The sequence below is a fragment of the Diceros bicornis genome, chromosome 10 (assembly GCF_020826845.1).
Source record: "Diceros bicornis minor isolate mBicDic1 chromosome 10, mDicBic1.mat.cur, whole genome shotgun sequence".
Classification (NCBI taxonomy): Eukaryota; Metazoa; Chordata; class Mammalia; order Perissodactyla; family Rhinocerotidae; genus Diceros; species Diceros bicornis.
Genome location: NC_080749.1, coordinates 80,520,469 through 80,548,395, shown reverse-complemented (window position 1 = coordinate 80,548,395; position 27,927 = coordinate 80,520,469). Strand labels below are relative to the sequence as shown.

Sequence of the window (27,927 nt, the reverse complement as noted above, 5' to 3'; positions counted from 1 at the left end):
GCTGATCTTCCTCAAAAGAAAAAAAAGGGTGACAAAAATTTACATAACAATGTCTACAGTTTACTATTTACGTATATTTTTAAATATTCAAAACAATAAAATATATTATTATAAACACAAATATGTATGGTAAAGTATAAAAATATAGACTAGAAAGATACACACCAAATTTATAGTGGCTGCCTGTGGAGAGTTAAGAAGGGGATTAGAACTAGGGAGGGGAAGAACATTGCATTTCTTTTATAGAATACTGATGAAACCTGGGCAGAAGGGATTACATTTATTTAATCTTCCTCTAAGTATTTCTCTTTACCCTCAGAGGTCCAGGATGAGGCTGCGCCTCTTCCCGCTGAATCAGCACCCCCATAGTCCTGAAATAAATCACTTATTTTTAGGTTCTTTGGGGTATAACTAGTCCTAGGGTGAATCTCTGGGAATAGCTTGAAATTCTACTGCTTTAGTAAATGCTAGCCCAGTGTTTGAGAATACTGTACGTAACACACCTGATGCTTGAGAACCCTAATATTAGAATTCTATATAATAACTCCTGATTATATATAAATTCTATATAGCAACTCCAGAGATATAAGCTATATAAAATGGACACAAATTTGTCTCACAAGATAAATCAAGAAAGAAGGAGAGAATATCTGGATTAGATGAAAAAAACTCAAAAGACACACAATTTAAATTAATAAAATGGCTCTATTGTTTAATTTTTATTAAATAGGTCTACCTAGAATTTCACTATTTTTATTTTCTATTTATTAGTATAATATCTAAAGAAAGCATTTATTTACACTAACATTAAAATGCAATTTTACAACATAAAATAATTGTTATATTTAAGTTTTTTTTAAATTTAATATGCATTTTCATCAGTTAACATTCAGTAGTCATCTACCAAAATGAAAATGCATCACCTTAGGAAACCACACTTTCACAATGGATCATGGCTGGTGCTGAACCTTTTAAAATAATTCTTTTAAACAGTACCTGCATTCACAAATGGGATTCCATCATATGGGACATATTGGGATTTCCACATCAAGCGTGTAGCTGGCTTGGCTGGGCTCGGAGATTGGCGGGTCCCCCAAACACTCTGTGTTTGCTGCTTGTGAAATGTTAGGACACTTTCTAATTCAGTCTCACTTACACAGTAGCCACGGTATGAATCTCCAATTTTCTGCACGTAGTAGAAATTAAATAACAAAATTAGCAAATACGTTTCATTGTACAAAAAATTTAACGAAGTGGTTGTCCAAGATGAAAGACTCATCAGCTTTCAAAAGAGAATGTCATTTCTTCTCTCAGATCGATAGTGGATTACAACCAGTGAGTCTGATCTGAATTCAACCAGCATCATCAAATAGGTATTGTCCAGGTATTTGTTGGAGAATACCATGCCAAACTCACTCCCACACTATCTTTATCAAAATCCTGTTTGAGAGAAACAGTATTTAGGGAGGATAGCTTGAACATCATATCATGTAACCATTCTTCCATACATTTAAAATTCTACCCCTGGATCCAACCAGATCAGCATAAAACTAGCCACAAAGTACTGGTTTCCTGTGGGACCTCTTCTACTGACATTGATTTTGCTATGATGCTATGAGTCTCTTTGAAAACCTATGAAAATTGTGATGGTATCTCCTATAAAAATGATGTGAAAGAATTTTCTCATTATGTCAAGATTCTTTTTATGAGATCCTTCTCTGAAAGAAATTCCTGTCTAGCCTTAGTACCAAAAATAGTTAATGGTTTTCTTTCATCTTGTGGAAATTAGCATAATTACTTTTATCTAATGGACACAGAATTTAGTAACTAACTAGGTTTCCTCTTTTGAAATGTAGATGCTTAGATTATACATGAGACGAGTATATACACTTACATATAGTTCATTAAGATACATGTTTCTTACTTTCATTTTATGGTTCCATTCTTATTTTTCTTATCCTTTAGCTCCACTTTTAATTTCCACCTTGCTAATATATTTTATGTATTTTTGTAAGCTGTCTTAAATTCCTTTTGAAACAAGGCAAGGTATGAGTAAATCATGTGAATAAACTGATATTATCTACCCACAACCATGTGTGTATCCCTAAACTAGAAGAAAAGCTTTTTCTATACCAAAAGAGACAATCTGTTAACTGTGATCTCTTATACTGAAATGCATACAGACTTAGAATTGACTCCATGTCCTGTAGGTAAAAGCTAAAATAATCATTAGATTATTTACAGAAAAGATATGTGGGACTTGCACTGGAATTTGAAGAAGAGTTAAAAAGGTAAGTAGAAGAAAAAATAATATATTAGGAAATGGAGACAAAAACGAGTGAAGGCAGAGATAAAGGAAGATCCTGAAGTGTATGTAGGAAGTAAAAAGACTAGGCTAACAGGAATGAAAACTGAGTTGGAGAAAAGCAGGGAATAAGGACAAGATACGGTGATACCAGGTCATGGAAGACCTTGAAAGCTAGCTACAGTAGCTAAATGACATGGAAAAATAACACTGAACTTAGAGGGCAATGAGAAAAGACAAGGAAAGCAATGTTTAAAGACAAGTAGTTTTAGAAAACTAAACAGTAAGGACCAGAAATGGCAGAGCCAAAGAGATTAGAGGGAAGGCTGTTACTATAACCAAGTTCAAGACAACAAAAGTCTGTGGAAGAGGAGCCCCCGCCCCCCAAAAAAGAGATACTTTAAAGGAAAAACTGAAAGAATCAGGCGACTCCCTGAATATGAGAAAGGAAGAAATTAGAACTTTGTGCCTGGGTGTCTAAGAAAATGGTATTTGTCATTAAACAGACAAAGAATTTAGGAAGGAGAGCTACTTGTGTTTAGGATATATTCTGTTTTGGATATGGTGAATGTGAGGTGAAATCCAAGTAACCTTCAAGTACCTCGAGATCTGGGACAAGACCAAGGGCACAATTACAGCAAGCAGAGAAAGAGAAAGAATGGTTAGGGCCGGCCCCGTGGCTTAGCGGTTAAGCGCACGCGCTCCGCTGCCGGCAGCCCGGGTTCGGATCCCAGGTGCGCTCCGACGCACCGCTTCTCTGGCCATGCTGAGGCCGCGTCCCACATACAGCAACTAGAAGGATGTGCAACTATGACATACAACTATCTAGTGGCGCTTTGGGGGAAAAATAAATAAATAAAATTATAAAAAAAAAAAAGAGAGAAAGAATGGTTAAAAGATATAAAGTAGAGAAACATACTAGTGAAGTTTCATGGAAGACAAGGGAAAAAGAGTTTCTAAGAGAAGAAATGATAGTGAAGTGTGAAGGGATTTGTATGATCTCTGCTTTAACAGAGCTTACAATCTCTAACAAATAAAAAAATAGATGAGATCAGATTTAGCATAAACATGAACAAAATATTACAGATACAGCTTATATTAGTTGTACTCAAAAGTGGACATTTTGGGATGAATTGTAGTTATAATCAATTGAGTGAACCTAGGTAAGGATTATTTTTAACTCACCTCACAGCTCCTAAGACGGCAGGCCCATATAGGTGTGTTAGAAGAAAGTGCCTGGAGAGGAGCCAGAAAGGGTTCTTCAAGCATTCTGGAACAGGGGAGGAATATAGATAGATACATATTACAAGTTACAGACACACACCCCCATTCAACTGCTTTATCCTCTTGGCCAATGTTGAAGACAATATATTGAGGTCATCAATAAGAAACTGTAATAATAATGACAGATTGATCTGATGGGTATATTAATTATAATTTCCTTAACTGCTACATTTTAGTAATTTTAGTAACTGCTAAAGCAAAGGCCTAAGTTTGTTCTTCCAAGTACCTGTAGTCCCAACAAATTTAAGTATTTTATACGTCTCTCTCAAAGCTTATTTTGTACTCTTCTCATTATATAATTATTTTTCATTTATCAAAAACGAGCTGGGGGCTGGCCCGATGGCTGAGTGGTTAAAGTTCCGCAAGCTCTGCTTCGGTGGCCCGGCTTCGCAGGTTTGGATTCTGGGCAGGGGCCTACTCCACTCGTCACCCATGCTGTGGAGGCATCCCACATACAAAACAGAGGAAGACTGGCATAGATGTTAGCTCAGGGCTAATCTTCCTCAAGGAAAAGAAGAGGAAGATTGCCAATGGATGTTAGCTCAGGATGAATCTTCCTCACCAATAAACAAACAAAAAAAAGAGCTAATAAAATATCTTCAGGTGACTTGTTAAGAATAACATGATATTATGTCAAGTTCTAAAACTAAATATCATAAGTATTGTGTTCATTTAAAAATATTTTCATAGAACAATTAAAAAGAACATAAATAATACAAAAACCATGTCTATATTTCCCTATATTATTATAGACAGCGTAAGGCAAAATAAAGCTGAAATAGGTGTTAACAAAAAACATGTTAAACACTTTACCACAGAGGAATTAAATGCATAATAATATGATGATACCACCAAAAATTTTAGGAACAAGAAAGGATATTTTTTATTCTAAAAACTCTATTAGTGTCAGATAAGTTTTCAGATTGCTTCACAAGATCACAGGCAAGTGTCACTGAGGAAAAGTAGCACTTTGGGCATTTATTGTTTCTACGGTAGCCTTCTTGTCGCCAAGATCTCATTAAAATGATTAAAGATATATTTCATGATAGATTATTCTACTTCCTGAATTTATGATCTTTTCTATAGTCAGCCAGCTTTAGGTGTAATAATTAAAAAAAAAATTTCCATGGCGATGCCAAACGATGAGCTCCTCTTTCCCACTGACTCACCTGGTCACTGTCTTTTTGGGCAACGTGAGGGATGTTTGTGGATAAAGAATGTAACTACTGTTATTGTCTGCTAGAGCATCCACTCTCACAGCTGGTAAGTTTCTGTCACTGGGTTTCTCTTCAGAGACATCTTAACAACGATAACAAGGACAAAGCAACATCAGTATCTTGAATAAGACCATGAGAATGTAACTAACTATAACATATATTTGAAATAGGAAAGGGAAGTTATGCTCTGAAGCTAAAGATAACAACACTTACAATGCTTTATTGAAAATTTCTCTGACAAACTTGTTTACTTTCAAATTATAATACTGACTACTGAAATTTTATAATTAAGTTTTTGGGACTTATACTGAACAGTTCGGATATAAAAGTGGTAGGAGGAATCGTTATATTAAGAGTTTCATGGGGCCAGCCCCGTGGCTTAGCGGTTAAGTGCGCGCGCTCCGTTACCGGCGGCCTGGGTTCGGATCCTGGGCACACACCGACGCACCCCTTCTCCAGCCATGCTGAGGCTGCGTCCCACATACAGCAACTAGAAGGATGTGCAGCTATGACATACAACTATCTACTGGGGCTTTGGGGAAAAAAAAGGAGGAGGATTGGCAATAGATGTTAGCTCAGGGCTGGTCTTCCTCAGCAAAAAGAGGAGGATTAGCATGGATTTTAGCTCAGGGCTGATCTTCCTCACCAAAAAAAAAAAAAAAAGAGTTTCACAATATAATAGGAAACTGTAAAACTGACTCTTTTTTGTTTCTATACCATGTTTATAGTGTTTTCTACAAACTATGCTTTTTTTTGTTTTAATGACTGTTAACAAAGACAAACAATCATAACACTCAGATAAAAATATCTACCCTAAACCATTAGCTCTGAAAGAGCAACAAACAGTGTAGCTATGACATTAGAAAAGAGATTCAAATAGATAGAAAAAGAAGGGAAGCAAAAGGAAGAGAACTAATAGGGATATTATCAAACAGGTAAAGAAAGAATAAAATACAAAGAAATGGGGAGCATGATTCTCCTTTCTGAACATGAAGGAACAAAGGAAGGAAGAAAAGAGCACAGAGGATAAGAAGAATCATTAAAAAAAGTAATGAGTCACATGGCTAACCACATATTGATAAAAATACAAATGTAAAAACTACTTCAGTAGCTGTTAGCACTATATTCTTGTTATTGTTGATGTTATTATTACTGTTATTATAATTAAGAAGAATTTATTTTATGCTCACTGGTCATTTGGAAGGAAGCAAGAGTCAACCAGCTTCATAGAATTCCAAAATGAAATAGCTAACCTAGACAGGAGTTGAAAAATGAACTTGAAATTTATTTGGGCCAAGAAACTTTTTCTAATTATTCAGTTCACAATCTCACCCAAACAGATCAGTTTTAGCACTGATTTTCATGAGGTGATTTTCTGAAATACACATTTGCTTTTTAAAACATTCTCCAGTCCCCTATTTCCCCTTACTACTCACCCTGAGGACTATTCACATCCACAGGCTGCCCCTGAGGTATAATCACTGGGGCCATTCCTGTCTGTGTGGATGGAATTACACGAAGCACCTGTCCATTTTCTGATGGGCTGGCAACAATCATCTTGGAAGCATTAAAAAAGAAATCAAATGCATAAGCCTACAATGATTTAACAGAATTATTACTTAAATAAATAACTAAAGACATGCCTACCTCTATGGTGGATACTAATATTTCCCTCATTTTATAGATGAAAACACTGAGGCACATAAAAAATTTTTCCAAAGTGTCATAACTGATAAATGGTAAAGCTAGGATTCAAAATAGGCACTTTGACCTATGTTCTATGATCTTAACCACAAGCATGAGGTCTAACTACTTAGTAATCTGAACAGGGCTCTGCATGGATTAATGTGTTTACTTTTTTTTATTTATTGTATTATCCATACATGTTTGACCTATTTGTGTGGTAATCATGTATCCCATATTTTAAGTCATTTTCATTAGTTTAAAAACAGTATCTTCTTACATGTCTAATGAAACAGAATTTATTTTTATATCTCTGCATTTACACATATTCTGTTTTGGTCCATAAGGAATACTACAGAGGGTCCCAAAAGTGTGAAAACGTAGGAAAAATCATAAATTTATTATACATTTTTCTCAGTTTAACAACTGAAACCACTGACTCCAATTTAGAGGAATGTCAATTAAAAAGGCATCTACAGTTGAAGAAAAGCATTTTGAAGCTATCATTTGAAAATACAGCTAATATACTATTTGAAAATAAGTTTATCCTGTATTTCCAGACTTTTTGGACACCCTGTAAATTTTATTACCTAATATACAACTCTTCTACTGACAGTTTTACTGTTTTACCCCAAGTCCACTGTCCTCAGTTCTCCTGAGTGCAAGTCTCTCTCCTTAATCATTCCATCCCACCTTCCCAGCCTTCCCTTTTGCTATGTAAGACATGAAAACATTGCTGATGCCTGACAGGGATTGCATTCTTACTTTTAAGAGGGTCCTTTTAAAAAATTTAAATTTGAAAAAAATTGAATTAAAAAAACTCAACAAAGTAAAATGCTTTAAATATAATCATAAACATTTCCCAGAAATTAAGAGTAGGAATTGTTTCCCTCCCCCAATGTTTATCAAGTTTCTTGAGACAAAAATACCTTGCCATACTGCCTATCACTTCAGCATGAAAAAGCAACTGTCAACTCTGACGATGATAATTGTTTTACAATTGTTGAGCGCATACTAAGTGGCAGGACTTTACATGTACTACCTTATTTAATCCTCATCATATGTATATGAACTATATACATTTTACACATGAGGAAATTGTCATAAAGGTTACAAAACTCACGCAAGGTAACACAGAGCTAAGGAGTCGTGAACTGAAATTCAAACCCCAGCAGTCTGACTCCTTTTAATCACTACTCTGTACTGCCTCTCAATATCTGATGATGTTATTTAAACCTAAAAAAAGACAAAAACAAAACAATACAAAAAACTCTGCTGAACTTTAAAAGGTAACAGTAATAATATTGTTTTAAATTCTTTACTCCTTATAATGAGATTAAATACCTGTGAAAAATATTTCATTGATTCTTAGAAAAAGTGCTGCAGTTATTTTTAAATCCAAATAAAACACATATATTGATAATTTACTCAATCATATGAAAACTTCATATTTAAGACTGATCTGTGGAATATCCCCTTAATTTTGAAACTATGTTTCCCAAGCACAGTGAAGAGTCTCCTCCACTTTCTCTCTCCTTAGCTTATTCCACCAGGCACCTATTTTTAATTCATATAATTTCACACTGGGGATGATACTATTACTTTTCCTATTTAGAAAAGCTAATTATCTTTAATTTTTGCTATGAAAACAAACATAGTTTTTAAGAGTCATCTGCTGCAATACATTCTGTTGGCGGCAACTTAAAAATTATCAGAAAACCTTGGCCAATGAGTAGTCTCATATTTATTGGGCTCTTTGTGTACAATATATCTAATAAATCCAAAATACCACCTCAGCTTCACTCCAGAACCTCCTCATTCATTGCAGACTCACCCACTACAGAATCTTTACTAGTTCCTCGATAGCTTCTATATAAAAAATCATATTTCAAAAAAAAGAAAAAGAAAACCAATTCTTTCAAAAAGCTCCACTTAAGGGGGGATGCTGATAACAGGGGGCAGACTATGCACGTGTCGGGGCAGGGGGTATATGGACAATCTCTGTATCTTCTGCTCAATTTTGCTGTGAAACTAAAACTGCTCTAAAAAACAAAGTCTATTGAAACAACCAAAAAACCCAAAAAGCTCCACAAAGTTTCTCAGAATATCACCCCTTTCTGATCTTTGGTTCTTTGAAGAAAATGCTTTCTTATACTCCATGTTTCTTATATTTATTTCCAGGCTTCATGCCACACGTTTCTTATTTCACAGCTTTAAATAATGCTTTGTATCATCTCCTATCCCAAACAACGTAAAAATCACCTTTATAATCACTTTGTATAGAAAGTTCAATACAATTACAAAAAGAAGGGGAACTCAACTATTTTTGGAGTCAAACAAATAAACAACTTTGACGTGTTTTTTAGGGGAGGTACCATGTGTAAAATGACAACCGTTCACACATTTAGACTTTTTTGATCCTTCTGTCAGAAATAGAGACTTTCTAAATATTCTGACGGAAACTGGAATAAATGTCAAATAACAAGAGAAATTACAGAGTTTTTCATTGTGGACATGAAATATTAAAATGTAGTTGGCTCACATCTAGATTATCTGTTGCACATGAACCTCTGCTGTTGATGCAGTATGGTCACAGAAGCTCACCCTTATTTCACGTGTCAGTCCTGCAGGAGGCCCAGAAATATGCTGAGCCTGAACACATACAAAAAGGACTTGTCTACACTTAGCCACCTCTCAACCAATTCTTCTCAACTCCAGAATTTAGCTGGATTATAAGGGAGCAAAAGGACATAGATTAACTCTAGAATGCCCTAGACTAGAAACAGAAACAAGGATTAATTTTAGGTAAAATGGTTGCTTACTTGTGGTATAATTTATAATTTAAGTTATGATTTTAAAAATAATTTTATTATGAAATTTAATAAATATTCATGGTAGAAAATTTGGAAAATACAGGTAAACAGAGACACATTATTCTTTATATTATTACTAATGTAAGTATATCCTTATTAATCAGAGAGCAACTTAGAAGTTTTTCTCGGGCCAGCCCCGTGGCTTAGCGGTTAAGTGCACGTGCTCCACTGCTGGTGGCCTGGGTTCAGGTCCCAGGTGCGCACCGACGCACCGCTTCTCCTGCCATGCTGAGGCCGTGTCCCACATACAGTGACTAGAAGGATGTGCAGCTATGACATACAACTATCTACTGGGGCTTTGGGGGAAAAAATAAATAAATAAAATTTAAAAAAAAAAAGAAGTTTTTCTCAGTAATTTTTTTTATTTGAATCAAAATCATCTTCATCTCTTCTACTCCAACTACAAACTTGGTCATAAAGACTGTCAGCTAACAGTTTAAAGTAGCATTTTCATCTTTATGGATTCTTATTCACATGACACATACATATCTACCTACAAAGATCATCAAGGGTATGTCTAATGGCCAGTATAACATTGGGACTTTTATTACTTTCTTTTTCTCAAGAAAGCATACCAGCATGCGGCATGCAAGTTGGTGACTGAGATGTTGATAAAGCAATGACCTTGAGTTCAGTCAAATGCATACACAAAAAATACATGTAACTTATATGTAAACTCTGGCACTTGAGTACAAGTTACAGATTATGTTACATTTCCAACTGATCTCAAAGCACCAGTGTGCCTAAACATGGTGGCTGGGAAGCACTGATTTGAAGTACTATTTGTAGTCCTGCAAGGGAACCTTTTAAAATATCTTACATAACTTAAAAATGAATGTCATGGGAATAGTATTTTCAAAGCAACGTAAGTCAATAGTGTCAAGAAATTGAGGTCATCTAGTAAGACTATTTTGCTAAATAGCAAAGAACTGGTTATTTATAAAATATACTCACCATTTGTGCACTAGAATCCCCCAATGACTGAAGTTCATATTGAATAGGTTGCCCATTTTGGTCCACTAGATGGAACTGTTCTGCAGAAAGAGTCCGTGTCTGAGTCACGGGCCCTGGTATATTCTGTGATGTGAGTGAATTATCTGCTTCATGAGTAGTAATGGGTAAAATTCTAGGGGAACCATTTTGTCCAAAGGAAGGATCCCTAGAGTCCATACAGGTTAGATCCTTTTGCAAAGAAAAAAAAAATCACTTAGATGTTTGTAAAATATAATGTCACACACACAAAAAATAGAATGTTCATAATAAAAATGTAAAGAAGTTCACTTTTCAGTTAATTATTCACTTTACTTTTTGCAGGAGCTGTCAATTCACAAAGACTGATATAGACAAAAAGCAGTTCTTATGTGAAATTGTTGATTTTTATTATATTTTATTTCAATTTTATTTGAAATAAAATTTTCCATGGGAATGCAACTTGAAATCATGAAATATAATTCAATATACAGATTTTTCTTTATATATAAATTTTTATGAATACATTACTTTAAGTAAAGCTCTATATTATAAAATTAAATATATGTAGAATTGTGGATAATTAAATGTTAAAATTCTTGAATACATCAAATATAACACTATTCCTTAAGCATAAAATGTTGTTAAATGGCATATTGTTTTCCCTTAGAACGGGAAAAAGTTCCCAGTTGAATCTCTCCCTCAAATACCTGTGAATCTGTTTTTGACTCTTCGGAATCATTATGGTTGACTCTTAATGAATCATTAGACTGTTCCATGCTGATATCATATTCAATTCCATTGTCTTCTATTATTTAATAGCTGAAAGAGTTTAAATATCTGATCAACTAAAGCACTTAACATTTTTCAGGAATGTTGTTTAAAACAAATCTCTCACCTTCCCTACTGTGTTACCCTATACAATTTAGGTTAAATCTTTCCATTCCCTGACTTGCCAGGGCACCAGAATACATTCAAGGCAGAGCAAAGATTAGTGTTATGTAGTTCCCTCATGCCATCCTTAATTACACTCACATACTGGCTTATTAAGATTGCTATTACATAACATCTCTTCAAAAACTTCTACAATTCTTACTTTACAAAGATTTCATGCAAATAAAGGTTTTTAACTTTCTGAGTTGGATGTGCCCTAAGGTAGCATTAGATAATCTTAGAAAAGATCTCTTGGTATAGAGGGAGACGAAGTATACATAACTCTTAACACAATATACAATCATACTGCTTAATATTAGTTTGACAAGCTTTGAAAATGAAGAAATACGTATTCCAAAAAGTTTGAGCCACTTAGGACTAGAACAGTGGTGTTCAGCTGGTGGCGATTTTGTCTCCTCACACATTCCTCCACCCTTGGGGATATTTGGCAACGTCAAGAAACATTTTTGGTTGTCACACCTGGGAAGAGTGCTACTGGTATCTAATGGGGAGAAGCTAGGGGTACTGATAACCATCTTACAACGCACAGCACAGCCCACAAAAAGATGTTAGTGGTGCTGAGGTTCACAAACCCTGGCCTAGTATATTATAGTGACTACAGGATTCTGTATTATCTAACAGGAATGACATTTTATGTCTCAAAATTGGAGTAAGGTCAAATGAAACTGGTGAAGGATACCATTGAAACATTTATAATATAAAATAAACCTCATGGAATCTTTTTAATAACCCACCCATTTAATTTTATTTTTCATAAGATAGCATAAATTCTTTTAAAAAAATCTTTACAATTTTTTTAATTTAACATCCATTAAATTGAACTTTTTTTGGTGTATAGTTCTATGGATTTTAACACACGTAACCACCATCACAATGAGGATACACATAATTCCATCACCTTAAACCCTAATTTAAATTTATACCTTGTACTTAAGACTTATTCAGTATATATATTTGAATACATTGAAAACTTATTTTTCTGTGATAGCATCCAAACATACATTTGTGAAATTAACCATTTCATAAAACTACAAGGTTTGCCATTTCATATTTTCAAAATATTATAAATACTTCTACTCAAATGTAAGTTGCAATAGGCTATAAAATCTGTCTTATTTATTGATTGATTTTTGGTAAGAAAGATTAGCCCTGAGCTAACATCTGTTGCCAATCCTCCTCTTTTTGCAGAGGAAGATTGGCCCTGGGCTAACAGCCATGCCCATCTTCCTCTACTTTATATGTGGGATGCCTGCCACAGCATGGCTTGATAAGTGGTGCGTAGGTCTGCACCTGGGATCCAAACCTGTGAACCCTGGGCCACTGAAGCACAGCGTGAGAGCTTACCCACTACACTACTGGGCAACCCCAAAATCTGTCTTATTTTTAATATATAACTATAAAATATCTTTAAACTACTTCTCCTTTAAGATTTTAAATTATCACTTGTGTTCTAATCTAATTTATTATAAAAATTCCAAAAACCTGCAGTTACCTCTTAGGCTGTAAAAGTAAGAGAAATTTCATTTTATAACTTTCTGTTTTGAATTTTTACACTATACATATATTATGTAAGAATAATACTTTTTGAAGGGGTTTAAAAAATAATAAGAATGTTCCATTAACAACAATATGGCAGATTAGATACTATAGAAGGCTCTCTTGCTAGAAAACAAAAAACAGAAAGTCGATCTAAAACAAAATCTTTATTTTGTGGCTGGGCTCTGCTATAGGAAGTAACAAAAATCAGAGGCCACTCCTGTCCCTCCTCCTCTCCCCCCAGACATAAAAGAAAAGCAAAAGCTGTGAGCTAAAACTTAAGTGATGAGCACAAACAGAAGGAAATTTCCCCAAAGGCAGTGCTAATACACAGGTTTGGTGGCTGGGAAACTGGAGGGAGGACCAGCAGCTGGTAGTGGAGGAGAACTTAAAACTCCCAAGTTAAGACTAGGAATCCGAAAGGTCCTGGACCAGGAGTGTAGTCTGGCTTCTGGTAAGAACAAATGCAGCTATTATCTGGAGGAACATGAACCCAATTAAGGCTCTAATTTCCTTTCACATTGAGATCAATCAAATATACACTTACAATCAAAGAGTGCCAAAAACACAAGGAAATAAACCACAGTGAGAGAGAGTCAGTGGACTCAGACACCCCCTAAAGACTTCAAATATTGGAACCATCTAATACTGAATATAAAATAATTATTTAATGTTTAAAGAAATAAAAGAATGAATCACAGGAATAAGCAAGCAACAAAAGACTAAAAAAGTTTAACTTGAAAAAGAACCAAACAGAACTTTCAGAAATGAAAAATATGAAGAATAAATGCAGAAGAAAGAATTACTAAATTGGGAGACAGATTTTTAAAATTGCCCAGAATGCTTCATAGGAAAAACAGAAGATAAAAAGTATGAAGAGACTTAACACTAGGAAAAATAGAATGAGAAAGTATAGCATATCTATCATTGAAGAGATAATGGCTGACAACTTTTCAAAACTGAAGACATGAATTCCCAAATAAAGTAAGTACAAAATGTACCAAGATAAATCAAAATAAATCCATACCCAATCTAGTGAAAGTGCAAATTCTAAAAAGAAACAAGAAAATCTAAAATACAACCAGAGAAATAAGATCACCTACAAAGTACTGACATCAGATATACAGCAGACTACCCAATAGCAACAAGGGCAGTAGATGTCACAGGGATAATAAAAAAGAAAGTAACTATCAATACACAATTGTATACACTCAAAACTATTTTTTCACAAAAAAGGATGAGAGAAAGACATTTTAAGATTTAAAAAAACTGAAAGTACAATGAACAGATCCTACATGAAAGAAATTCTAAAGAATACAGAAAACAAAAATGATTTGAAAAGCTAGAAAAATGGTAGGCAAAAAAATTAATAACTATGAAAAATCTAAATAAACACTGTGTAAATAATATTATTATAATTTTGTGTATGAGTGTTTTAAGGATAGAAATAAAATACTGGAAAACTAAATAAAATACACATAACTCAGGAGGGGGTGATGATAGGTAAACACAATATATCAAAACTTATGGGATGCAGGGAAAGCAGCACTCAGAGGGAAATTTAGAGCAATAATGCCTATATTAAAAACAGAAAACATCTCAAAACAATAACCTGACTTTACACCTTACGGAATAGAAAAAGAAGAGCAAACTTAACTGAAATCTAGCAGAAAGAAGAAAATAATAAAGATTAGAGGGGAGATAAGCAAAATCAGAAATAGAAAAACAATAGAGAGTATCAACGAATCTAAAAGTTGCTTCTTTGAAAAGACTGACAAAATTGACAAACCTTTAGCTAGACTGACAATAAAAAAAAAAGAGAGAAGATACAAATAACTAAAATCAGAAATGAAAGTAGGGACATAACTACCAATCTTACAGAAATTAGAAGGATAATGAAAAAATACTAAGAATAATTGTACAACTATCCCTATTCACAGATGACATGGTCTTATATATAGAAAATCTGAAGAATCCACAAAAAACTATTAGAGTGAATGAACAAAGTAAACAAAGTTGCAGGACACAAGATAAACACGTGAAAATCAGTTGTATTTCTATACACTAGAAATGAACAATCCAAAAATGAAATCAAGAAAATAATCCATTTACAATAGCACAAATAAGAATAAAATACTTACGAATAAATTTAACCAAGGAGGTACAAGACTTGCATGCTGAAACTATAAAATATTGCTGAAAAAATTAAAGAAGACCTAAATAAATGTAAAGACATAGTGTGTTCATGGAACTGGAAGACATGAATATTGTTAAAATGGCAATACTGCCCAAAGCAATCTACAGATTCAATGCAATCTCTATCAAAATCCCAAAGGCCTTTTTTTCAGTCATGGAAAAGCCAACTCTAAAATTCATATGGAATGGCAAAGAACCTGAACAGCCAAAACAACGCTGGGAAAGAAGAACAAAGTTGGTGGACTTGTTCTACCCAATTGCAAAACTTACTACAAAGAAAACCTACAGTACTCAAAAGAATGTGGTACTGACATACAGACAGCCATGTGGATCAGTGGAATAGAAATGAGAGTCCAGAAATAAACTCATATATCTATGGTAAAATAATTTTCAACAACAGTGCCAAAGGCATTCAGTGGGGAATGAATAGTCTGTTCAACAAATGGTGCTGGGACAACTGAGTATCCACAAACAAAAGAATGAAGATGTACCCCTACCTTACACCATATACAAAAAATAACCAAAAATAGATCAAAGACCTAAAAATAAGAGCTAAAGCCATGTAATTCTTAGAAGAAAACATCAGGGTAATTCTTCATGACCTTGAATTTGTCAATGGTTCCTTAGATATGACACCAAAAGGACAAGCACCAAAAGAAAAAAATAGATAAATTAGACATTATCAAAATAAAAACTTTTGTGCAAAAGACACCATGACAAGAGTGAAAAGACAATCTAGGCAGAAGATATTTGCAAATCAAACACTTGATAAGTGTCTACAACATATAAAGAACTCCTACAACTCAACAACAAAAAGAGAACCCCAAACAACCTAATCAAAAAATGGGCAAAGTAGTTGAATGGACATTTCTCCAAAGAAGACATACAAATGGCCAGCAAGCACATAAAAAGATGCTCAGGTTCTTTAGTCATTAGGAAAATGCAGATCAAAACAACAACGAGATATCAGTTCAAACCCACTAGGAAGGCTATATTTTAAAAAAAAGAAAATAACAAGGGTTGGCAAGGATGTGGAGAAATTGGAATCCTCATGCATTGCTGATGGGTATGTAAAATGGTGTGGGTGCTGTGAAAAACAGTTTGGCAGTTTCTTAAGAAGTTAAACATAGAATTACCATATGACAGCAATTCTACTCTAGATATATACCCAAGAGAATTGAAAACAGGTGTTCAAACATAAACCTGTACACGAATGTTCACAGCAGCGCTATTGATAACAGCCAAAAGTGGAAACAACCCTAATGTTCATCAGCTTATGAATGGATAAACAAAATGTGGTATACTCATATAATGAAATAGTATTCAGCCATAAAAAGCAATGAAATACTGATACATACTACAACACAGATGAACCTCAAAAACATTATGCTAAGTGATAGAAGCCAGACACAAATAGTCACATATTATATGGTTCCATTTATATAAAATATCCAGAATGGGTAAATCCATACAGACAGAAAGCAGACTGGTGGATGCCAAGGGCTTGGGGGAGGGGAGAACAGAGAGTAACTGCCAAATGGTACAAGGTTTTATTTGGGGATGATGAAACTATTTTGGAATCAGATAGAGGTGGTACATGCATTGTGAATGTACAAAATGCCACTGAATTGTTCATTTAAAAATGGTTAATTTTAAGTTATACGAATTGTACCTCAAATTTTTAAAAAAGTAAAATAGTACCAAAAAGAAAAAACATATATACGTGTGTGAGTGTGTGTGTGTGTGTGTGTGTGTGTGTGTGTGTGTGTGTGCGTGTATGACAATCAGGAAAATGTGAATATGAATTAGATAGTTCATGATATTAAAACAAGGTTTGGTGTGTTTTTAGGTGTGTGAATGATAATATAGATGACATTACATGATGTTATAATGCCCAGGATTTGATATTCTCTCTCTCTTTGTGCCTGCTACTGACCTCAGTTTTCTCTTGTGCGGCCCTGTGGGGCATGCATCACTCCTCTTGGGAAATGTCAGTAATAAACTATTTTTTCAATGGCAATCATCTTCTGATTTGTTGGCCTCACCATATCTGAATAGAAATAAAATCTATTTTAAAACAATCAGAAACATATAAATACTAACATCCTAAATAAAACCTCAGCAAACAAAATGCAGCAATGTATAATAAAAAATGCTGTATCTCATCAATTCTCAGATGCCATTGACTTTAAGTACACTCAACATGAACACTAAGTTTAGACTCGAATTTTATATGAATAAAGTATGATACCAGCTGCCTAAAATAGCACAACGGCATAAAAAAATGAAAATTCTAGAGATAAACTTGACAAAAGATATGCAAGATCTATGCACTGAAAACTACAAAACCTGGGTGGGATAAATTAAAAAACTATTAGAACTAACAAACAAATTCAGTAAAGTTGCAAGATACAAAATCAATACACAAAAATCTGTTGTGTTTGTATTCTATACACTAACAACGAACTATCAGAAACAGAAATTAAGAAAATAATCCTATTTACAATTGCATCAAAAAGAGTAAAATACCTAGGAATAAATGTAACCAAGGAGGTGAAAGACCTGTGTATTGAAAACTACAAGACATTAATGAAAGAAATTGAAGATGACACTAATAAATGGAAAAATATTCCGCGCTCATGGACTGGAAGAATCAATATTGTTAAAATGTCCATACTACCCAAAGCAATCAACAAATTCAATGCAATCCCTATCAAAATTTCAATGACATGTTTTACAGAACTAGAACAAATAATCCTAAAATTTGTATAGAACCACAAAAGACCCGAAATAGCCAAAGCAATCTTGAGAAAGAAGAACAAAGCTGGAGGCATCATGCTCCCTGATTTCAAATTATATTACAAAGCTTTGGTAATTAAAACTGTATGGTACTGGCATAAAAACAGACACATAGATCAATGGAACAAAACAGAGAGCTCAGAAATAAACCCAGGCATATATGGTCAATTAATTTACAACAAAGGAGCCAAGAATATACAATAGGAAAGAACAGTCTCTTCAATAAATGATGATGGGAAAACTGGACATATGTAAAAGAATGAAACCCAACCACTATCTTATACCATACACAAAAATAATTCAAAATAGATTAAAGGCTTAAACACAGGACCTGAAACCATAGAAGTCCTTGAAGAAAACATAGGTGGTATAGGTCTTGGCAATAATTTTTAGAATCTGACACCAAAAGCAACAAAAGCAAAGAAAAACAAGTGGGACTACATCAAACTAAAAAGCTTCTGCACAGCAAAGGAAACTATCAATGAAGTGAAAAGGCAATCTACTACTGGATGGGAGAAAATATTTGCAAATCATATATCTGATAAGGGGTTAATATCCAAAATAAAGAACTCATACAAGTCAATAGCAAACAAACAAACAATCTGATTAAAAATGGGGCAGAAGATCTGCAGAGATATTTTTCCAAAGATGGTATACAGATGGCTAACCAGTACATGAAAAGATGCTCAACATCACTAATCAACAGGGAAATGCAAATCAAAATTACAGCATTACAGCTTCATAAAGAATTGTTTCACCACCACAAACATCTCCTGTACTTCACCTATTCATCCCTCCCTAACCGGCTCCCCCCTAATACCCAACCTCTGGCAACTACTGATCTTGTTACTATGGCCATAGTTTTGCCTTTTCAAGAATGTCATATATTTGGAATCATATAGTGTGTAGCCTTTTCAGACTGTCTTCTTTCATTTGTCAGTATGCATTTAATGTTTCTCCATGTCTTTTTGTGGCTTGATAGGCTATTTCTTTTCATCACTGAATAATAATAATTCATTTTATGGATAAACCAGTTTGTTTATTCATTCACCTATTGAAGGACATCTTGGTTGCTTCCAAGTTTTGGCAATTATGAATAAAGCTGCTATAACTATCCATGTGCAGATTTTTGTGGGACATAAATTTCAACTCATTTGGGTAAACAGTAGTATAATTTCTGGATTGTATGGTAAGCCTATGACTTTTTTTCTTTTTTGTGAGGAAGATCAGCCCTGAGCTAACATCAGACACCAATCCTCCTCTTTTTGCTGAGGAAGACTGGCCCTGGGCTAACATCGGTGCCTATCTTCCTCCACTTTATATGGGACGCTGCCACAGCATGGCCTGACAAGGGGTGCGTTGGTGCGTGCCCGGAATCCGAACCCGGGCCACCAGCAGCGAGTGCACACACTTAACCGCTATGCCATGGGGCTGGCCCCCTAAGCCTATGATTTTTACAGTGATGAAACAATTCTTCATGATACTATAATGGTGGATACATGACATTATGCATTTGTCAAAATCCATAAAACTATACAAGAGTGAACCTTAATGAAAACTATGGACTTTTGTTCATAATAATGTATCAATAATAGTTCACTGATTTTAAGAAATGTACCAAACTAATGCAAGATGTTAGTACAGTCATGCACCACATAACAACGTTTCAGTCAACAACAGACTGCATATATCACAGTGGTCCCATAAGATTAGTATCATACAGCCTAGGTGTCTAGTAGGCTATACCATCTAGGTTTGTGTAAGTACTGTAGGGGAGAAAGAAATTTTCCTCTACACTTCTAGGTTCTTCTGGCTGATCTAAGAATTAAATTGACCTGAGACAGATTAACAGGAGAAAATCAAACAAAAGTTTAATAACATGTATACATGGGAGAAACCCAGGAAAACCGAGTGACTTGCTAAAATCCCAAAGCCCTCACCTTAAATACCATCCTCAGCTAAAGATAAAGAAGATGTGGGGGTGGGGAGAGTCAGGGACTTCAAATGGAAGGAATGCAATTCACAGGTAGGTGAAAAGGAGCAAATGTTTGGAAAACAAGTGTTTGGCCACACAGAAACAGAAGAACACAAAAAGGAGCTCAACAAACAGGTTTTTCTAGGTCCCTCCCTGACTACCACCTAGTTCATGTTATGCTAAGGTGATAGTTTACTTCCTGAGACAGGTTTTTTTTTTTATCTGAATTCTTTTGGGAAGTTAAGGGGGAGGCAACAAAAAAAAACTTTCTGAATCTTTCATTTCTTAAAAATAATCAGCCTAAAATAATCTTCATGTTAAAGAGACACATTTTGGGGTAGAAAACTTTGTTCCCTTTCAGTACACTCTGTGATGTTCGCACAACCACGAAATCGCCTAAGGATGAATTTCTCAGTAGAGATCCCTGTTGTAAAACAAAACATGACTGTAATAGGGAAAACAGTGTGCCGGGGTGGGGAATGAGGGGGTAGGAACATGGAAATCTTTGTATTAGCTGCTCGATTTTTCTGTAAATCTAAAACTGTTCTAAAAAAATAATCTTTTAGTTAAAAAAAAAAAAAAAAGCAGAGTGACTGTAAACTACAGCCAATAACAAATCACAGTATATGAACTCCAAAATTATCCTGAAATTTTTGGTTAAGGTACCACACTCTGAACAATGTTGGAGTTAGGGTGTACAAGAAAATATATTATATTTTCACTAACTTTTAAAACAAAAACTGAGAGAGTTTTGTCAATAAAACTGCATAAAATAGTTGGAGAGAGTGTTCTGTAGTCATATGGTATAGGTTTGCATTTCAGCTTTATGCTTACTTGTCAAATTAGTTAACCACTCTGAGCTTTAGTTTTCTCATCCGCAAGTTGGCAATAATATTGTATCTACCCATTGGGTTGTCGTAAAGATTAAATAAAATAATATATGCAAAGGGCTTGGTGCAGTTCCTAGTACACCGTCAGTGCTCAATAAATTATTTTTACTACCTATAACTATGCAAACTAAGGTTAAAATTTCGCCTATCCAGACTAAATAGACCCTTTGGTTCTTAAGGGCAAAAACTTTTAGTCATCACATCAATGTAATCAAAACTTATCTGGACTTAGTATGAAGCTTCTAAATATACTTTTCTATACTGTCTTTGAAAAATTGAAAAAATTATAAAAATTTTTTCACTTTTAGACGACTAATAGGCTCTATTTCAATATTATTATTGTTCAGCTTAAAAATTCACACATCTCATAAATGTAATAGAGAAAGAACATGGAATCAGTCTAGATTTGATGAAAAAATTCAAATTGTTAATTTCTCTGAACTTCAATTTCTAGTGCTTTAAAATGAGGAGTTGGTATGGGTGATCTCTAACATCCCATCCAGTTCTAAGATTTTATATTTCTAATAGCTGATTATCCTGATGATTTTCAAAATTCATTTAACTATTATTGCTTATTGACTGACTGCTTATGTGCATTGAGCAGAAAAATAAAGGAGCCCTACTCAAAGAGAAAACTTTTACAAAGTTAGATTTGGCTGAAGATAAATTCCTGTTGAGGGACTTATTAAAACTGAAATAACTGCTGTCAAGAATACAATTCAGGGGCCGGCCCGGTGGCGCAAGCGGTTAAGTGCGTGCGCTCCGCTGCGGCGGCCCGGGGTTCGCTGGTTCGGATCCCGGGCATGCACCGACGCACTGCTTGGTAAGCCATGCTGTGGCGGCGTCCCATATAAAGTGGAGGAAGATGGGCACCGATGTTAGCCCAGGGCCGTCTTCCTCAGCAAAAAAAAAAAAGAGGAGGATTGGCGGATGTTAGCTCAGGGCTGATCTCCTCACAAAAAAAAAAAAAAAAAAAAAAAAGAATACAATTCAATTTTTTTAAGTAAATTACATATATTGAAATATTCACTGTTTAAACATATTGACATTACGATTAAAAAATATTTTTGAGGAGCCGGCCGGTGGTGTAGCAGTTAAGTTCACGAGCTCTGCTTCAGCAGCCCGGGGTTTGAAGGTTCGGATCCCGGGTGTGGACTGAACCTGCGGCAGCGTCCCATATAAAGTAGAGGAAGATGGGCACCGATGTTAGCCCAGGGCCAATCTTCCTCAGCAAAACGAGGAGGACTGGCAACGGATGTTAGCTCAGGGCTAGTCTTCCTCACCAAAAAAAAATAATATTTTTGAGAGCTATTTTGATTTTTAAATATAAATACTGTTATGATAGAATAAAGATTATGAATTTAATGATCATAGCTATAAAATAATTTAATGTTTATTGAATGCTTATTATACTTAACAATTATTAACTAGAATTATTAAGAATCATTCTACTATTCTGTGATGTAGGACCTATTACCACCATTTGCAGAAAAGGAAACAGAGGCTCAATGCTCAAGGTTATAAGGTTATCATTTACTGAACACTTACCATGGTAAAGCACTATGCTGTGTTTTACATATGTCATTTTATTTAATCCTTTCAACAACCCTGTGATTCAATTACTTTCTCCAATTTACATATAAGGAAATAAGACTCAGGCAATTAAGTAACTGTCCCATGATTACAAATATACTAAGTGGCTGAGCAAGGATTCAAACCTACATTTATTGATTCCAAAGTCCACTCTTTATTATCATAACAGGAACACTTTCAAGGTAACAGATAAAGCTCCCTCCTTCCTTCATTAGTCATAGCTTTAAATCTTTTCTTTTTTTTTGGATAGGTTAACAGATTAAAGATACTTAAAGAAGTTCTTTGTTCGTTTGTTCTCAACTTTTCCTGGTTGAAATTTAATTAGAGGCAGTCCCTAAGACACACAAGCCCTCCTGCAAGCAATCTAAAGATCTCTGACACCACAAAAACACTAGAGCTTTAACTATGCAGGCATCGCAGCCACTGAGAAAATATTCTGTAAAGAGATTCAAAAGTGGAGCTTGGGAAGGAGCAGCAAAAAGTGCAAATAGCTTAGGGGAAAGAATCCTAAAAACTGATCCCTAGTTTCCTAATAGGTGCCCTGATCCCATTACAAATTATCCCTACTGGCCTAAATTTTCTTTCATTTTCTTTACTTTCTCTTGAAAGTAAATGAAAATCTGAAGTTTTCATTGCAGTTAATGAGCATTTTCTCTCAAAAAGAAAAAAAACTCCAGAGATAGTATCAGTCATTAACAAATTTGTGTCAATTTATGTAAGGATAGTTTTCTTCCTTTAAGATGAGTTAAAAACAGCTACCCTGAAAAGTTCAATTTGGAGGTGAGGAAGTAAGTCCATTTGAGGCTCAGAGCACTTAAAAGAGATTCAGCAGGCCTGAGCTAGTTGCTGCAGTGAAGACGGAGGGCAGGATGAATGCCCTAGGGAAGTGCACCAGGGAAGGGCTGGGGATGATAACAGAGGAAGAGTGCCCAAACATAAACCTCCTGCTTCAGAACTTTGCCCAGACTGGAATCTTGCCAATGGAAGAAAGATAACTTTTTTCTTTCTATTGTCTTCTGAGAACTCAAAACTCAAAAATTTCCCTTCAGTATGTGCTACATCTATACCATGGCTTAAACAAGCTTTTTGTGATTTTGCTGTTAGCGCCATCGAGTCAATTCTGACTGCTAGTGACCCATGTGTACAGCAGAGTGGAATCCTGCTCAGTCTTTTTGTATCATCCTCTCACCTTCCAGTGCTATAGCGGACAATGCTATTCACAGCGTTTTCATGGCCAAGTTTTTCAGAAGTGCGTGGTCAGGTCCTTCTTCCTAGTCTGACTAATCTGGAAGCTTTGCTGAAACCTGTCCAACATGGGTGACCCTGCTGGTATTTGAGATACTAGTGGCATAGCTTTTCAGCATCACAGCAACATGCAACCCCCACAGTATGACAACAAACCGATGGTGGTGTGGTTCCCTGACTGGGAAACGTCCCAGGTGCTGGAGAAGAGAGCACAGAATCTTAACCACTGGACCACCAGGGCTGGATTTTTTGTTATTACACTGGGAAAATACTACTTAAAGTAGTTTCTATATGCAAAAGAGAGTTTCGATATCTATTGACATAACCCACTGTTGGAGATTAAAAGTACGTTTTTAAGTCACAGACATCCTTTTAAAAAAATAATCTGAATGCAGCGAAAAGTATTACTCCTTCCTTCCTTAACTCTTCTATCAATTTGCATTACTTTCCTCAAGGCTGACAACTGCAGGGTGATTTAAAATACCCAATTTGCCCATCTAACCTCAATGTTAGTACGTGCTATAAATTATTATCCCTAACTTTCAATTATGTCAAAGTAAAGTTTTTAAGAATGAAGATATTAATATTAAATAGCTAGGTATAAAATGTTCTTTTCCAACTGGTAACCACAAACAGAACCAAGTACCTAGACACAAAGTGTAATTTGACTTTTTCATTAAAATGTAATAGACAAGTTAACTTTTATAGAGCTATAACTTTCAATCAGTTAAAAATAAAATTATTACCTTCAGGCAGTAGCTCAAGTTTAAATTCCAGGCCTCAAGCATTCTATTACCCACAAAATGCCCTCTCTTGTCCACTGAAGTTCTTCCTTTTTAGGGCACTAAATCATGATAGTTGTAACTTCATTTATGTGAAAGCTATAATTATATCTTCATAGCACCATTTTTTTCTGTAATAAGAAGGCATGCAATATATATTTTATTTTCCTACACATAAAGAAAACTACTACATTTTGTTAAGCAGGTCTTATTATAAAATGGCTATTACCAGCCTTGTATAATAGAACCATCAATGGATTCAGTTAAAGAGAACTCAAGACTAGGACTGACTTGACAGATAACTGCTTGTGTCCCGGGGTAGGTGACTTAACCTCTCTGTTTGTTTCCTTATCTAAAATTAGGCATTTGGACTAAGGTTTTGTTTTGACTCTCATATTCTATAACTACTACTGACACAAAGACCTCTGCAGGAAATTACATTTTCTCCACAATGAAAATATTACTAATAGGGCATCTTTTGGAGCCATGGAAGCTGGAAAATAAAGCACTCTCCCACCGCCATCCCACCGCCTATAAAATCCTAGAATTGATTTGACAAGCTTATTTCTTAACCAAGTAGTATTGCGATTGGATAAAGAGAACTGAAATAAAGGAGAAAGTATTAAATATGTAGTCTAGACAGTTAATAATGATTGGACTTCAGAACACACACTAAGGCATTAATTTTGCTTTCTAGAATGTTTCATACCATATTAAAAAAGTGGATTTTACCTTATATCAAAAGCAAAGATTAGGAAGAAACTGTTAAATTAAAAGTTTGATGTTCTGGGCCGGCCCCATGGCTTAGTGGTTAAGTGCGCGCGCTCCGCTACTGGCGGCCTGGGTTCGGATCCTGGGCGCGCTCCGACACACCGCTTCTCCGGCCATGCTGAGGACGAGTCCCACATGCAGCAACTAGAAGGATATGCGGCTATGACATACAACTATCTACTGGGGCTTTGGGGGGGAAAAAAAAGGAGGAGGATTGGCAATAGATGTTAGCTCAGAGCAGGTCTTCCTCAGCAAAAAGAGGAGGATTAGCAAGGATGTTAGCTCAGGGCTGATCTTCCTCAAAAAAAAAAAAAAAAGTTTGATGTTCTTATTCATAGGGGAAAAAGGCTTTTTATTGTTTATACATATTGACTGCATGGCAGAGGGGAAGAGACTATTCAGGCTGTAGTCCTTCATATTTCTGTGGACCGTACTTGGTCTACTGCTGTTTTGTTCAATAGCATTTCTATTTGTTCAAAACTTTAGAGGTAATTTCTCAGCTGTAATTTCTAAAAAACTGTCTTAACATCTGATTATTTTGTTGAGTTTCTCCTATAGGTTTTGCGTAGTAAAATTTATCCGTTAAAACCAATGGTCTGAGAATAAATCCCCAGACACAATAACTAAAGAATGAAGCCATTTGAAGTTTACTCTTAGTTTCTCTTAATTCCATGTACCTTGGTTAGTGTCTCAAGATTTAAAGGATCTTGAAATTTATTCAATATCAATGTCAGATCTTACTAACTACATTTAAAAATACTGCTCAAAAGTACCTTAGAAAATAAAATCTCTCTCATCTTTTAGAGTAGGTAAACGACATACTGTTCCTTTTACGATGTATACAAAATTACTATGAATCAGTGATGTCAAAGATTGAATCAAGACCTCTTGTTCACAAATATTTTATAATTTATTTTTTTAAAGATGGGTTTTGAAAGTTGTAGCATGTTAAATCAACATTAAAATTTTAAATTCTTGCAAATATATAGAAACAATAACTTATTTTAACTTTTCACTTTTTAGTGAAAAAAATTTAAGGCTAGTGCTCACAAATGTCTCTTTTATCTACGGTTTGTCCTCCCTATAAACTTCCTTGTAATCTTGGTTTCTATCCATTTCTCACCCTGCGCATACAAACCTCTTTTTACCTCTTTGCTCTTTGAGAGCTTCACAAATCATTTCATGTAATCCTCACAATGACTCTGAGGTAGACCTTATTATCTCAATTTACAGGTAAGAAAACCAAAGCTGTCAAGTAACTTGCTTAAGAGCACAGAGAGCATTAGAGCTCAGATTCAAAATTAAGTAGGAAAAAAAAAACCCCCAAACATTTAGGACTCCAAAGCCCATGCATAGTCTTTATACTATACCACGCCATGCCATCATATACAGAAAGAAGACACCTATAATAAAGAGAAATACATTTTCCAGGCTGTGGTTCTCCAGATAACAATGTGTCTTCATGAGGACCACAGTAAATGAATCATGCAGGAGATCATTAAGAACCAAAAGCTTGCAGTTAATGTTCTAAGAAAATTTAAGCAAAAGACTCAAAGTAAAAGCACTAACTACCCCAGGTATGGCAAGGAGGCAACACCAAATATGACACTTAAGTCACTGTTGAAAAAACATCAAAGCCATCACATTGAGTGTACAGGTATTTTGGAACACTTATTAACTAATTTTCCCTTAACTAAAGGTCTCAGTCAAATGAAAAATGTATTTTAGTGAATTCAACATTTCTGCTTTGCAAATTGAAGATTAATCTTCTTAAGCATTCCGGTTCTGTATCTTACTGATCATTTTTTTCAATTTGAATTAAGATCAACCTTTATTGACTCTATCAGGTATTGTATTTTCTTAGTTTGATAAATTTCAAACTAACGATAGTTAAAAATGTATTAATCTACTGATTATACATTTTTAAAAGATATTTTAACCCATGATATATTCTCAATAATAAAAAATTATCTAAAAAAGAACCTAATTATTTGAAGATTTATTTTAGGTTCTAAGAATTTTAATTCAGGCAATTTCACTGCTGTAACTCAAAAATCACAAGATTAAAAGAGAATGTTTAAAATTGTCCAATTTCTTTCCACTTCTACCTAATTTAAAAAATATGGATTAAATAGCAGGACTTCAATTAAAAAGTGTTTCAAACTTCAGGTGGCCTAACTTACTAACGCATACAATTCTCAACATTACAATGAACCAAATGGTTAAAAGACCACCGTTTCCATTTGCAAGCCCAGTGCTTTCCTAGAACTTCAGCACAAGAGGTTTTCTAATTTTATTCCTCTAACCATGAGGCTGTTCTCCCTTATTCACATTGGCAAAGCATCTAGTTAAACTGGCATCAAATGATGACGGTAATAATCGTTAACATTTACTACGTGGCATTTAATTCTCACAGTTAACGAAAGCGTGGCACAGAGAAGTTAATAAATTAGTAGCTGAGGCAGGATTCGAAGCCAGGCATTCGGATTCCAGGGCCTGCATTCTAAAAAGGTGAGTAAATTGAAAACAGACCTAGTTTCGTCGTCATTCCTCTCTAATAAAAGATTATTTTTCGCTTACAATTGTTTAAATCACTTCTTATATTCTACGGCTGATTTAAATAATAGGTGTCTACTTAATTGCAGTACATCTTCAGGCAACGTAAGAAAGGCAAGCTTTCCTTGTCTTCACCTGCACACATACCGCTCTGCCCACAAATTCTGCGTCCAGTTCTGCCTGATTCTACACGGCTGTCTCCCCAAGTGCCCCTCTGGGAGCTTTTCTGGCGAACGTCTTAAAAAGTGACTTTTGAGATCTGCATAGTTCTCTCTCTCTCCATCCATCCTCCCTCAGAA

At 34.9% G+C, this 27,927-nt stretch overlaps 1 protein-coding gene across 9 annotated transcripts in view; it reads right to left on the bottom strand.

Annotated features, from left to right (window-relative positions):
* The window catches only part of CARF (calcium responsive transcription factor), a 58,749-nt gene extending 33,510 nt beyond the window's left edge, over nt 1-25,239 (bottom strand). For 7 of the 9 annotated variants that reach the window (XR_009221448.1, XR_009221447.1, XR_009221449.1 and 4 more), the window contains exons 1-8: nt 24,266-25,239; nt 16,954-17,067; nt 11,042-11,153; nt 10,317-10,544; nt 6,243-6,363; nt 4,759-4,888; nt 3,491-3,575; nt 997-1,186 (exon numbers count right to left, since the gene is read on the bottom strand). Coding sequence is in view for 1 of the 9 variants with exons in the window: in XM_058549637.1 (XP_058405620.1) it covers nt 997-1,186; nt 3,491-3,575; nt 4,759-4,888; nt 6,243-6,363; nt 10,317-10,544; nt 11,042-11,110 (823 nt within the window). In the remaining 8 variants the exon portion in view is untranslated. Of the gene's footprint in view, nt 1-996; nt 1,187-3,490; nt 3,576-4,758; nt 4,889-6,242; nt 6,364-10,316; nt 10,545-11,041; nt 11,154-16,953; nt 17,068-24,265 lie in introns of those variants that run through there. The other 2 variants (XR_009221446.1, XR_009221451.1) reach the window with 2 other exon arrangements.
* Nucleotides 25,240-27,927: the final 2,688 nt, after the last annotated feature.